The 14,187-nt window shown below is 37.4% G+C and overlaps 1 protein-coding gene across 1 annotated transcript; it reads left to right on the forward strand.

Moving 5' to 3' along the window:
• The first annotated feature begins 878 nt into the window (after positions 1-878).
• LOC116031543 (dammarenediol II synthase-like) lies at positions 879-12,649 on the forward strand. The gene is made up of 16 exons (XM_031273772.1): positions 879-1,142; positions 2,093-2,281; positions 3,129-3,218; positions 3,332-3,526; positions 3,953-4,037; positions 4,124-4,290; positions 4,394-4,582; positions 9,972-10,205; positions 10,312-10,434; positions 10,539-10,637; positions 10,843-10,949; positions 11,036-11,357; positions 11,598-11,678; positions 11,767-11,850; positions 12,352-12,404; positions 12,447-12,649. Exons 1-16 carry the CDS (start codon positions 942-944, stop codon positions 12,493-12,495), a joined length of 2,268 nt encoding a protein of 755 aa, XP_031129632.1. The 5' UTR covers positions 879-941; the 3' UTR covers positions 12,496-12,649.
• The last annotated feature ends 1,538 nt before the right edge of the window (positions 12,650-14,187 follow it).

The raw sequence follows: 14,187 nt of genomic DNA on the forward strand, positions 1-14,187 counted from the left end.
AGCAAATGCACCACTAGGGGCAGGAAAATTATGGTGCATTATTTTGGGTATGTGGTATGTTTTTGGTGTTTTTGTGTATTTTCGTTGCGGTGTGATTTCTAACATTGAGTGGTGTATTTTCTAACATTGACTGGTGTGTCCGCATTGTTCGCACGTTAAGGGCAAACATTGACTGGTGTGTCCGCATTGTTCGCACGTTAAGGGCAATCCACACTTGGACAGACCGCATTGTTCGCACGTTAAGGGCAATCCACACTTGGACAGATTTATATATATATATATATGGGCAATCCACACTTGGACAGATTTATATATATATACATTGACTGGTGTGTCCGCATTGTTCGCACGTTAAGGGCAAACATTGACTGGTGTGTCCGCATTGTTCGCACGTTAAGGGCAATCCACACTTGGACAGACCGCATTGTTCGCACGTTAAGGGCAATCCACACTTGGACAGATTTATATATATATATATATGGGCAATCCACACTTGGACAGATTTATATATATATATATATATATATATATATATATATAAGATCACAAAGTCATCAAGGAATTAGATTCACGATTGAGCCAAACTTTCCTATGTCGTCAAATATTACTCCAAACATAAGAATGCTTTTCTCACATTTTAAATTTTTAAAAACATTTCCTTTCAAAAAAAAAATTTTAGAAAAATTTGAACTTTTCTTACTACCAATTACCAAACACCCCTTACTTTGTAATCAAATATATTCATTCCCACCCCCCAGGCTTATTCGTTTCAAACGGGGACCATCATGTACCAAAATTGTGAAATTGACTGCTCAGAGGGGTTCTATCCTGCTCGCCCATTCTTTCTTTTATATATATATGTATTGAGTTCTTATCACATGTCTCTCTAGTTTTCGTTTTCCTCTTCTGTTAAATCACCGTAGCAGCATAGTAGCAAGAAGATGTGGAAGCTTAAGATTGGTGAAGGTGGGGGACGGTACATGTACAGCACCAACAACTACGTGGGTAGACAAATATGGGAGTATGACCCTAACGCCGGTACACCGGAAGAACGAGAAGCAGTTGAAAAAGCCCGCCAAGACTTCAGAACAAACCGGCGGAGTGGTTTCCATGTCTCTGGTGATTTGTTGATGAGAATGCAGGTCACATACAGTAACAATATATATATATATATATATATATATATGAGTTTTATTTTACTTCCAAATCTTACACTTTCAATTTTTACTTCCTGATGTGGCCGTTTCTGATGAACTATTTTTTTTCATGTGAGTCTCAATACATTTGTATACATAGGGGGTGTTTGGCAAACGGCGGATAGCTTATAGCTGATAGCTGGTTGGTTTAGCTAGTAGTTGATGGCTGGTTGCGTTAACTGGTTTGACCAGCGGGTTGTATTAGCTGGTTATAAAAAACTGTTTGGTAAATTAGCTGTTTACTAGTAGCTGATTGAATGTAAAATTACATTTAAGGTTATGAGTGTATTGTATTATTTCAACATTTAAATATAACAAGTAGATAAACTCTTATTAATAAATAATTATAAAATTTGGATATCATCTATACTTTTTTAACGGCATAAGTTAATTATTTTTGTTTATTTAACTCTTATTAAATTATATGAGTATTCAAAAACAATTTTTATTACGTATTTATTTTCTATTATTATTATTAAAAATAACAAACCCATCACCCGTTTATTATTATTATTATTATAAAATAACAAACACACCACCCATTTAAAAGTAAATCACATTGATTTCAAAGGATAAAATAGTCAATATACCCATTGTTCCCAACAAGCTAATACAAAAAACTACCTTCATTAGCTTTTCAATTTTCAGCTTATTGGCCCAATAAGCCAAGACCAAAAAGCCATTTACCAAACACTTCAAAATAGCTTATTGATTGGTCAAACAGCTAAACTTAGTCAAATAAGCTAAAATTTGGCTTATAAGCCAATAACCAAACACCCCCATAAAGATTTTGTGTGTGGGAGTATAGAGTGGGAGTACACCTAATATTTGTCATAATATAATCTTGATTTGATTGTTTTATTTTTTAATTTTTGATGATTAATGTTTGTGTACAGATGATCAAAGAAAGTGGGATTGATGTGTTGAGCATTCCTCCGGCAAGACTAGGAGAGGAAGAAGCAGTGAATTACGAGGCTGTCACAACAGCTGTTAGAAAAGCCGTACGATTGAACCGTGCACTTCAAGCTAGAGATGGACACTGGCCAGCTCAGAATGCTGGACCTATGTTCTTCACTCCTCCATTGGTATCCTATATATTCTGTTATAATATAGTGATTACTTTAGAATATTCGTACCAATGCATTTTTGAGGGTTTGGTGGAGGAAAGAGAAGAAGGTGAGAGAATGAATTTTGTTCTCGTGCAGGAATGGTTTTTGGATTAGTGCACTCCTTTGTGGAAAACATCATTTGTTGTGCACGTTTCTCGCACAACAAAACCCACTAGGGCATGTGCAGTGCAGTGCAGTTGGCGGGTTTATAATATTAAATCAATTCAAAATCTAAAGGATTACATTTGTCTTTAAAAGTATTACAATTTATCTAAGTAAGAAATATTTTATTTATGATTAATTAGTACTACATTTTTTAGTATAAATATTACATACATTTTTCATCTTGACCCTACCCGTTTCACGGATAATTAAGTATCCGTGAGACGGTCTCATACATATTTTTACCTTACTTTAGAGGAGGGGATATCATAATAAAAGAAAGGAAAAAAAAAAAGGCAAAAATTTGTGTAAGATCTTCTCAAAGATTGAGTCGGATCGAGATAAAAATGTAATACTTATACTAAAAAATATAATACTAATAAGAAATAAAGCTTACTTTACTTATAAAGGAAAAGTATAAATTTTGAAGAAAAATGTAATATTTTTTACATTTTGATTTCAAAATATTACATTTTCTTCAAAAGTGTTACATTTTTTTTTCAGTAACAAATAATTTATTTATGATTAGTTATACACTTTTCACTATAAGTATTATATTTTTATCTCGATCCGTCCCGTCTCACAGAGAAGGATTTGTGAGACGGTCCTGTAGGTGCACGTGTGACTTAAAAAATGATAATTCTTTTAAAATGATTTGCAGCTGATTGCATTGTACATTAGTGGAGCAATTGAAACAATTTTAACGTCAGAGCATAAAAAAGAATTAGTTCGATATATCTACAATCATCAAGTACGTATCTAACTCTATATTAATTTCATGTTCCATAGATATGAAAATATTGCTGTACCTAGTAATTACCAATGGATCAGTTCCTTAAATTGTATGAAGTTTTGATTTGATAGAATGGAGATGGTGGGTGGGGATTTTACGTAGATGGACACAGTACCATGATTGGGTCAGCACTTAGCTATGTGGCGTTGCGTTTGCTTGGAGAAGAAGCTGATGAGGGTGATGGTCCCATTGCTAGAGGTCGAAAGTGGATTGTTGATAATGGAGGTGCCACTGGAATTCCCTCATGGGGAAAGCTTTATCTTTCTGTAAGTTACGTTTTAGATACGTTGCGAGTTGTGAGTTACAAGTTCAAATAACATAATAATAATAATAAATAATAATAACAGTTCTATTATATGTACTCCCAACTCTTACTCTCTCAATTTTACTCTCCGATATGACGGGTTTTCATAAGTTATTTTTGTCCTTGTGGGTCTCAATACAAGTGTCTATATATAGATTTTGTGTGGGATTAACAATAGAGAGTATAAATTGAGAGTAGTATTTTTCTAATAATAAATGCTTGATTTTAATAAATAGTATCAAAGTTGAATCACAAGTTCAAATTCCAACAATGACATTTAAGACTGGTGGGTGCGAATTGTTGCGTTAAAAAAGGCCAAATCTGCACTTCATCCTAACAATAATCATTTTTCAATTGCTAAAATTTAAATAATTTTTGGCATATATAGGTCCTTGGAGTGTATGAGTGGGATGGGTGTAATCCAATCCCACCAGAATTCTGGCTTTTCCCTTCCGATTTTATTTTCCATCCAGGTAATTGTTAAGGTGCTTAATTGCTTATTATAATAAAATAAGTAAAGTATTTAAAATTTATAATGATAACTCTCATTATCATATAGCCAAAATGTTGTGTTATTGCCGGACAACGTACATGCCTATGTCATACTTGTATGCAAGAAGATATCATGGACCGTTAACTGATCTTGTTTTTTGCATAAGAAATGAAATTTATGTCAAACCTTATGATCAAATTGATTGGAACAGTGCTCGCATGGATTGCTGTAAGGTTAGTTAATTTAACACACTTACGTACTGATGATATATCAAGTACCCTTTTAAACTATAGATAAAATTAAAATTGACTTGTATATAAACAACTACCAATGCAGGAGGACTTGTACTACCCCCATAGTTTCATACAAGATCTGCTATGGAACACCCTTCAATATTGCGTTGAGCCATTCATGAGTCGTTGGCCTTTCAAGAAAATTAGAGAAATGGCTATGAGAAAAGCAATCAAGTATATGCGCTATAACGCAGAAGAGACCAGATATATTACCATTGGTTGCGTAGAAAAGGTTAATTAAAATATAATGCATTTAATCAAATTATTGCTTTTTGCATATATAAGTTTTAATAATATTATTAACTATTTTTATTGATTTAATGTTAATCTGATGAGAATATAGATTATCTGGAAACGTAAACTTACAGAGGATAGTTCAGAAGAGATAATAAATAATACTAAATTAGGGACTCAACAAGAGTCCTACTATAACACAAAGATTATACTCCTAACACTCCCCGCAAGCTCAAGTCGGATGAGAGACGATATTGAGCTTGTCACGGAGTAAAGCAAACCGCATACTGGAAAGAGGTTTGCTGAAAATATCAGCGAGTTGGTCCTTTGTGGATATAAAATGCACCTACAACTCCTTCTTGGAGACCTTGTCACAAACAAAGTGATAGTCGATCTCCACATGCTTCGTACGGGCATGAAATACTGGATTTGCGCACAAATACGTAGCGCCTAAGTTGTCACACCATAACTTAGGCACAGAGCCCGTAGGCAGACCAATCTCACGCAACAGAGGCACCAACCATGTAACCTCCGCAGACACATCAGCCAACGCTTTGTATTCCGCTTCAGTCGAGGAACGAGCCATTGTTCGCTGCTTCCGGCAAGACCACGAGACCAGATTATCACCCAGAAAGACTGCAAAATCACTCGTAGACTTCCGGTCGTCGGGACTACCAGCCCAATCCGAATCCGAGAAAGCATGAACATAAGCTGAAACTGACCGAGAGATCCGAAGACCGAAGTACAGCGTCCCCTTAATATACCGCAACACACACTTCAACATACCCCAGTGAGCCATAGTAGGAGCATGCATATGCTGACAGAGCTTGTTCACCGCAAATGAAAGGCCCGGGCGAGTCACTGTAAGATACTGGAGAACACCAGCTAAGCTACGAAACTGAGTCGGATCAGCATAAGGCACAGTAGGGTCATCAGTATCCCGAACAAGAGAAATAGGGGTAGAAATAGGCTTACAGTCAACCATCCCAGAACGCTTGAGAATATCTGTCATGTAGCGCTGTTGAGACAAAAGCATACCACCAGTCACCAGAACCATCTCAATACCAAGAAAGAAAGACGGAGAGCCCATGTCACGAATCTTGAACTCCAAAGCCATCCGAGAAACAAGATCAAACACTTGCACAGAATCAGACCCCAAAACCAAGATATAATCAATGTGTAAACTAACAAGTACAACCTCACAGAGCCAAAGGAGTAGACAAACAGCGACACATCCGTCTTAGAAGGAACAAAGCCCACGGACACCAAAAAATCATGCAACTGAGTAAACCAGGCACGAGGTGCCTGCTTAAGCCCATACAACGACCTCTGCAGCAAACACAGATGACCCGGAGCAGTCTGTCTTCATAGCCCGGTGGCTGACGCATATAAACCGTCTCCGCCAATGCCCCGTTCAGAAACGCATTATGGACGTCCAACTGCCTGACTGTCCAGTTATGAGAGATTGCCAAAGAGAGAAGAAGACGAACCGTAGTCGGCTTCACAAACGGGCTAAACGTTTCAAAGAAATTCTGCCCGGTTACCTAATTAAAACCCTTTGCGACAAGGCGGGCTTTGTACCATTCAATCGAGCCGTCAGCCTTCATCTTTGCTCGAAAAACCCATTTGAACCCCACGACATTCATTCCAGGAGAAAAAGGAACCAGATGTCAAGTATGATTGTGAAGCAAGGCATTAGACTCAAGATCCATTGCCTCACGCCACTAGGAAAACTGAACCGCCTGTGAATAACAAGTAAGCTCGGGTAAGCCAACGGCAGAAGCTAAAGGAACATGCTGAGTCAGACCCATACTACGCAAAGCCATATAGTGAGATCGGGGATTCCGTAAGGGTGCCCTCGACCGAGTGCGACCAAGCCGAGGTTGGCCTGTAGCCGCAGCTGCCTGACTTTCTCCGGAAGATTCACTATAGCACGTAAAAGCCCCAGAAGGCACACCACCCGAACCAGGAACGGGCGAAACAACAGGAGCTATACCCCAGGGCACAACAGCCGGCTTGGGAACTTGCAAAGAACCAGAAGCAGCAAAAGGAAACACAGTCTCATCGAATCACGCATGGTGACAGATAAACACCTTGTTAGTGTTAAGATCTAAACAGCGACAGCCATAGAAAGAATCAAGATAACCCAAAAACACACAAGGATTGGAATGAAACTGTAATTTATTACGATTGTAAGGCCGTAATAAAGGAAAACACAAGCACCCAAAAATACGTAAGAAAGAATACGATGGAGTAGAACGTTGTAAGCGAAAATGTGGAGAATCATCGTTCAACACACGAGTGGGCATACGATTAATCAAATAGACTGTCGCCTGAAACGCAAAATCCTAAAAACGAGTAGGGACAGACACCTGGGCTATCAAAGCCAACCCCGTCTCAACAACATGCTTATGGCGACGCTCAACATGGCCATTCTGCTCATGAGCATACGCACAAGATTACCTATGGCGAATACCAAGAGCAGAAAAGGTTGAGTGAAGCTTCTTGTACTCACCCCCTAGATCAGATTGAATTGATTTAATTTTACGTGGAAATGAACGTTCAAATAGTGACCGAAACTTATCAAAAATGGGATATATGTCCGTTTTTGCACGCATGGGATATAACCAATCGTGTATAATCATCGACAAACAACACAAAATAACGAAAACCAGATGATGAAAGAAAAGGTGCAGGGCCCCAAATATCAGTATAAATTAACTCCAATACATTAGAACTAGATTGACCAACACGAGATAAAGGAAAGCAGGACGATTTCCCTAATTGACAAGCTGAACAAATGTTTAAAAACTCACTAGACTTATGAGAGCTAACAGAACATAAAGATAAAATCTAGCGCAAGACACGCGAATGAGGGTGACCAAGCGGCTGATGCCAGACACTGGGAGATGCATGGGCAGCCAAAAAAATCAGTAGGACCACCACTCCACCTACCGTGACCACTGCCGGAGCCACTGCCAGCACGCTACGGCGATAGGTTCTGCTGCTGCCAGCTACCAGAGCCTCCACTGTCGCGGTACTGCTGCTGTGAGGAACCTCCGCCGCGTCCAGTACGCCTCGCAGCCATTGCCGCCGGTGTATGCTTGGCGCCATCATCGGCGCAGATGAAGTCCTGCGAGACCTGAAAATCATAAAGCTCCGTGAGGGAGATAGGATCACCCCTTGTCAGTGGCGCCACCAACGGCCTATGCTCCGGCCGCAACCCACGAAAGACGTAGAGGTTCTTGTCATTGGCTGAGACTGGACTCCCTGCAAGCGCTAGATCCTCAACGAGCTGAGCATACGAGCCCGTCCTAAATAATCGAAGATCGAAGAGTCCCCTTGACGCAATGCCTGAAGCTGACTAAGCAGTCGCAACGTTCGAGCCCGGGTGGATGAGCACAACGTTTGCTCGACCGCCGCCCATAGCTGCCTGGAAGAAGTGCGCCCAATGGCGAGGCGAAGCGTTTCCTCTGAAAGTGACGAGATAAGGAGGGAGAGCTCCGCCTGATCCTGGTGGCGCCACGCCGCACGGGCAGTCACTATCTCTGAAGCCACAGTCGCTGCACTGGTTGCTGTTGAAGCCTTCGACGGCACAAGCGCAGGGGGGGGGCGACAGGGATGCGTGCCATCAACAAAACCGAGCAAACACTGGCTGAGTAAAAACGGTGTCAATTGTGTCCTCCATAACAAGTAATTGTGATTTGTCAACTTGATGGAGACGAAGTGGTGCATAGAAGACAAAGAACCGGTAGGCACAGGAGGAGAAGAATCAAGGTTGGAAACGGTCCGTTCAGAAGAGGCCTGAACAGAGCCGTCGTTGTTAATCTGACCTGCCATGGAAAGAGAGTCCTGGAGACTACTAATACTAGATGAGAATATAGATTATCTGAAAACGTAAACTTACAGAGAATAGTTCAGAAGAGATAATAAATAACACTAAACTAGGGACTCAACAAGAGTCCTACTATAACACAAAGATTATACTCCTAACAAATCTAATGAATTATAAGATAATATTATCCATATTTAATTATTATTAAAATTTATACTTTTTGCATATAAGATTTTTCTATAATCAAATAATATTTTGATTTTATTTACAATTTTGTAGCTTTCCTTATATATATATATATATATATATATATATATATATATATATATATATTTGTGTGTGTGTCTTTGGCAAGCAAAAAGTCTAAAAGATTGAAGGGGTAGGGGTTGAATAGACTTTTTAACAATTTTAAAAACTAGTCAAGAGTCACACACCAAGTCCCATTGCTAGGTTAATTTTCCAACTTCCTTCAACTGAAAGATGATTGCAGTTGAGAGCTATAGACTTGCAAGTATCAAATTGATTCATTTCTTTAGCTTAGAAGCTTGATTCAACAATGTAGCACTTCAACAGTAGCTTGAAAAGGTGATCAGTTCTTTTTTTTTTTTTTCTTCAATAATTTACATAGATTTTCTCTTTTCTTCTAAGCTTGAGGTCTTCCTTTTATAGATGACAATGGATGAGCGTCATTTAAAAATTCAAAGTTACCTATTGTCACTCAGCAAGTGGTAGCTAGCCACCCAAAAGCTACCAAGATCCCTTATAATCAGCTGCCATATCTCTGAACTCTTGTAACTTAATATCCATATGGTAAAGACTGTTTCCCCAAAAGTGTGTATGAATGATGAGCACTACAAAGTCAAAAAGAGCTACTCCTACTTTTCACGAATTTGTCTGGCATGTAAACTCCTAGGTGTCAGACAAGTTGCATTCTTCAACAACTCATTTTGTTCTCCTCATAAGAACTTTTTCTAATGATCCAGATCGCTAGTTATCCCTTCAACGCACAGGGTAACAAATTCAAAGACTCAAAGAGTCCTTGGATTTATAGATTCAATACCCTCTTCTAGTTGCTGAAATTCGAAACTTTCTATTCCTCCTAATAACAATCATCGTCTAAAGCGACTTTGTATCTACAGGAAGCTAAGAATTTCTTTATTAGCTTCTCCTTCACTACACAAACCAATCCTTCTGAAATTAGTCAAGGTAACTGTTACTTCATTCCCATTCACAACCTCTGATCCCTGATTTGTTCATTTCCTATGGAGGTCAGAGTTCCTTTAACTTTACTAAAGATGACCTTATCTATTATGATTAGTCCATTTTCAACGACATCCCACATCCGTGAATGCGTTGCTGAGAGATTTATTTGGAGTCTTGTCCTCCATTCCTCAAAATCTTTCTGTGAATAATTTGAAATAAGATTCATACTTTTGTGCGTTTCAAAATTTTAGTTACAATACAAATTTTGAAAATAGTTTTTGAGATTTGCTCAATATGACCAATTAAATTAAATATGAATGAAAATATTAAACTTTATTTTTGGGTATAGAGTTTGCAAATGATGTGCTGGTGGGCAGAAGATCCAAATTGCGATGAGTTCAAATACCATCTTGCTAGAATTCCTGATTACTTATGGGTTTCAGAAGATGGAATGACGATGCATAGTTTTGGGAGTCAGAATTGGGATTCCACTTTTGCCACTCAAGCTATAATTGCCAGTGGGATGGTAGAGGAATATGGAGACTGCTTGAAAAAGGCTCATTTCTATATCAAAGAATCACAAGTATGGTAAAAAATTTGATCAAAATTTAGCTAGTTTTAGCTATAGAATCTGAGACCAAATTAACTTTCCAATTCAAACTCCCTTTAACACTAATAAAAATATGCAGATAAAAGAAAATCCAAAAGGAGACTTCAAAAGTATGTATCGTCATTTCAATAAAGGATCATGGACATTCTCTGATCAAGACCATGGTTGGACTCTCTCCGACGGCACAGCAGAGGCTCTTAAGGCAATCTACTTTTATTTATTCAAGGCTATATATGCAAACTACTCTGTTAAAAAAAAAAAAAAAAAAGAAATGACCTCTGTGAATTGAACTTTAATTTGCTGCAGTGTCTGCTACTCCTTGGGCAAATGCATCCGGAAATTGTAGGAGAAAAGGCCGATGCTCAGCGCTTGTATGAAGCTGTAGATGTTTTGCTTTATCTTCAAGTAAGACTTTCCCACTCTGATACCCCTTATTACTATAAACTCTTAACACTATGCTAAAAGTTATAGCGAAGACGCAACTTTATTTTCTTATAAACTGTCATCATATTTTCGAGAGACAGGTGTTGGACTTTGGTCCTTTACCGACCTCGGCCCATCACATAGCCAACATTATTAACATTATATTTCATGGTCTCTTACATTGAAGAGTCCCAACAGTGGTGGTTTTTCTATCTGGGAGCCTCCTGTTCCGCAACCATATATGCAACTGTTGAATCCATCTGAATTCTTTGCAGATATTGTAGTAGAGAAAGAGTAAGCTCACAATTTCTTCTTTAAACGATAACATCATATAAATATATAAAATGACTAATCATCTTCAAAATATTATTGTGGATTAGGCATGTAGAACCTACTGGATGTATAATCAGTGCTCTTGCGGCCTTCAGATCTCAATATCCGAATTATAGACCAAAAGAAATTGATATTTCTATATCAAAGGCAGTACAATACCTTGAAAATGAACAGCAAGCAGATGGGTCATGGTATGGGTACTGGGGAATTTGTTTCCTCTATGGCACTTGCTTTGCCCTATTAGGGCTGGCAACTGCGGGAAAGAATTACGAGAATAGTAAAGCCATTCGCAAAGCTGTTCACTTCTACCTATCAAAACAGAACCAAGAAGGTGGCTGGGGGGAATGTCTTGAATCTTGCCCAAGCATGGTACAGTATATCAGTTAATCAATATAAATATATAGGCATGTAAAATTAATCATAATTACGAAAATGTCACTGTGTTTTTTTTTTTTTTTTGTTTTTTTAAATTATGATATGATCTGTTCGATTTTTTGTAAATTTAAAGTTGAGATTGATTCTTAATTTTCTCATAAAAACTATATATTCCATACAACGCTTTATATTTGTCAAATTCTCATGCTCTACCATTGATAATTTTATGAGCAGAAATATATACCGTTGGAAGGGAATCGTACAAATCTGGTACAAACATCATGGGCAATGCTAGGACTTATGTACTCTGGACAGGTTAGTACTGTACGTTTAGTGAAATCTAACAGTATGCTTTAATGTAATTAAGGGTGTGTTTTGTCGTATCTATTTCCTTGTTAACTAGGCTGAGAGGGATCCAACTCCTTTACACAAAGCAGCTAAGTTATTAATCAATGCACAAATGGAAGATGGAGATTTCCCTCAACAAGTAAGTCAACTATTTTAATTAAACTATTTACCTCCTATGTATTTGTAATTCAAATATTGGAAAAAATATTTATAGAAAATAGCAATTTCAAATCTTCAATTACTAACAAAAATATTAATAACCCTTCAAATGTTTAGTATGTACAAGGTGACGGTTTTGGTTTCTTGGCTTGTTAACGAGACTTTAACGGTTTACAGTTGCAAATTTCCTATGTTGACTAAAATGTTTTACCTATGCAACGTGAAAGTGATGCACTTTAAAAATCTCTATTGGTGAGTAATCAAAACTATCACCTTATACAAAACTTGATGGACAATAATTCTTACATTAACAATTCAAAAAGGTTGAAATTGCTATTTCATATAAATATAAAGACATACATAGCTACTTTTCTTTAAATAATTTTATCTTTTTTTCAAATACTTTCCTAATAATTAATAATTACATTATCTTTTTTTCAAATACTTTCCTAATAATTAATAATTACAAAAACATAATCAGGACATTACTGGAGTCTTTATGAGGAATTGCATGTTGCACTATGCACAATATAGGAGTTACTTCCCATTGTGGGCATTGGCTGATGCACAATATAGGAGTTACTTCCCATTGTGGGCATTGGCTGAATATCGTAAACGCCTGTGAACATCAAAAAGTCACTAAATTCAAATCCTACTAAAAATATCACTAGTGGAATTTTATGTATCCATTCCACCTCCAAGTTAACATGTAATCTTGTGGTGTACACTATGTTACTTCAAGAAATAACAATCTTTGTATGAGTTTGATTCAGAAACATTATATCGACTCCTATATTAATTATTTGAATGACTTTTGTTAGTTGAATTAGACAGAGAATATGAGATGTATGATGTAATAAAAAAAAATAAAAAGTTGGCATTGTAATAGGTTTACCATTTTTCGCTCTTAATTACTATCTTTGAAAGCATATGGTGCTTAATTACCATTTTCCTCCAAGAAAAGAGACTTCTTGAAGGCCTGGATTAGCTTAGAAGTTTCGAGTCTCTTTAATTGGATTGCATTGAAAGCTTATCTTTCTTACTTGATAGAAAATATATCACACATATTTTTTGTGACTCTTCAAAATGATATTTAATTACACTTATCTCTAGTATCTCTTGTTTCGTAAATTTGTTAATTGAAGGAAAACAAATTCAAATTGATCAATTTACAATTAAATAATTAGAATTTGATAAGTGTAGACTTTTGTCCAACCCTTATATGCAACTTATATATAAAATTAATTTTAACCTCTTTCCACAACAACTATACTTGTTTGGGCAAGTACATATATATCTTCCTTGGATAGTTGCCAACATTTCCATTTAGGAGTAAGAAAAACCTTGTATGCTACTTGAACATAGAATCTCTTGATTTTCCTTGAAAAGAATCTCTCTTGCTTATCACTCCCCTATGCTCATGAGTTCTACTGCTTATTAAAGTCTTGCTACTATTATTAAGATTCGTGTTGTAAGTACACTCGTGTTGCATATGACAAGTCATGCTGCTTCTCAACCTCATTATTAAGACTGTATGTATTTGAGTGAAAGAGTAGTTAATGGTGAGGTGGATGAAAGTGATAAAACGAGGAAGAAGGTCCCGAGTGTCGTGTTCTCAAGAATGACAAATTGGAGTTGAAGTAGTGTTGTCATTTAGGAGGTTAAGAGACAAGAGTTACAAGGATTACTAGAGGACAATTGAATCATGGATGGAGGGTTGCAAGGGTGAATCTAAGGAAATTGATTTAAAAGAACAAGGGGGTTGAATGTCTTAACTAGCCTATGCAATTGACCGCATTATGGAGATTGTAGAAACGAGGTTCGGGAATAATCACGGGAGCCCACGGTATCTTCGCCGAGTGGCGTCACACTTGGACTCCCAAATCCTCATACGGTTGGGGCATTTCGTCGAACATGTGGTCTACCACTCCTCCTGGACCTCATCCTTCCAGATAGAGGGCGGGGATGTGGATGATTTGAACTCATGAGGACCCGCTATTGCGCAATCACACACTTTCACTAAGTCTACTATCTACCCCGGCCGGAAATAGAAGCAAATCATGAAAGATATCAGCCACACAAGACTAGCACCCTGCTTCATCATTTTCACAGTCAAATGGAAGAATTCAATCATCAATCACAAGAGCTAATTATGGGGCAATCAATCCCCTCAACTAATCTACTCAAGCATAATTCAAATCAAAGATCAAAGCAATAGAAAATAACAAGGAAATCAAATAGAAATAACAATGCAATTAATTAAAACAAGAGTAAAGTAGAGATACCTAATCAATTCAATAGGTCTATTACATCTTCA

Source organism: Ipomoea triloba, chromosome 10 (genome assembly GCF_003576645.1).
Source record: "Ipomoea triloba cultivar NCNSP0323 chromosome 10, ASM357664v1".
NCBI classification, from domain to species: Eukaryota; Viridiplantae; Streptophyta; class Magnoliopsida; order Solanales; family Convolvulaceae; genus Ipomoea; species Ipomoea triloba.

What these genes read in the sequence shown, in the direction of transcription:
- LOC116031543 (XM_031273772.1), top strand. Translation starts at nt 942, where the DNA reads ATGTGGAAGCTTAAGATTGGTGAAGGTGGGGGACGGTACATGTACAGC. An exon ending in TGTTCTTCACTCCTCCATTG is followed by an intron (nt 2,282 to 3,128) that starts GTATCCTATATA and finishes AATGATTTGCAG; the next exon opens with CTGATTGCATTGTACATTAG. An exon ending in ATGTTTTGCTTTATCTTCAA is followed by an intron (nt 10,638 to 10,842) that starts GTAAGACTTTCC and finishes CTTACATTGAAG; the next exon opens with AGTCCCAACAGTGGTGGTTT.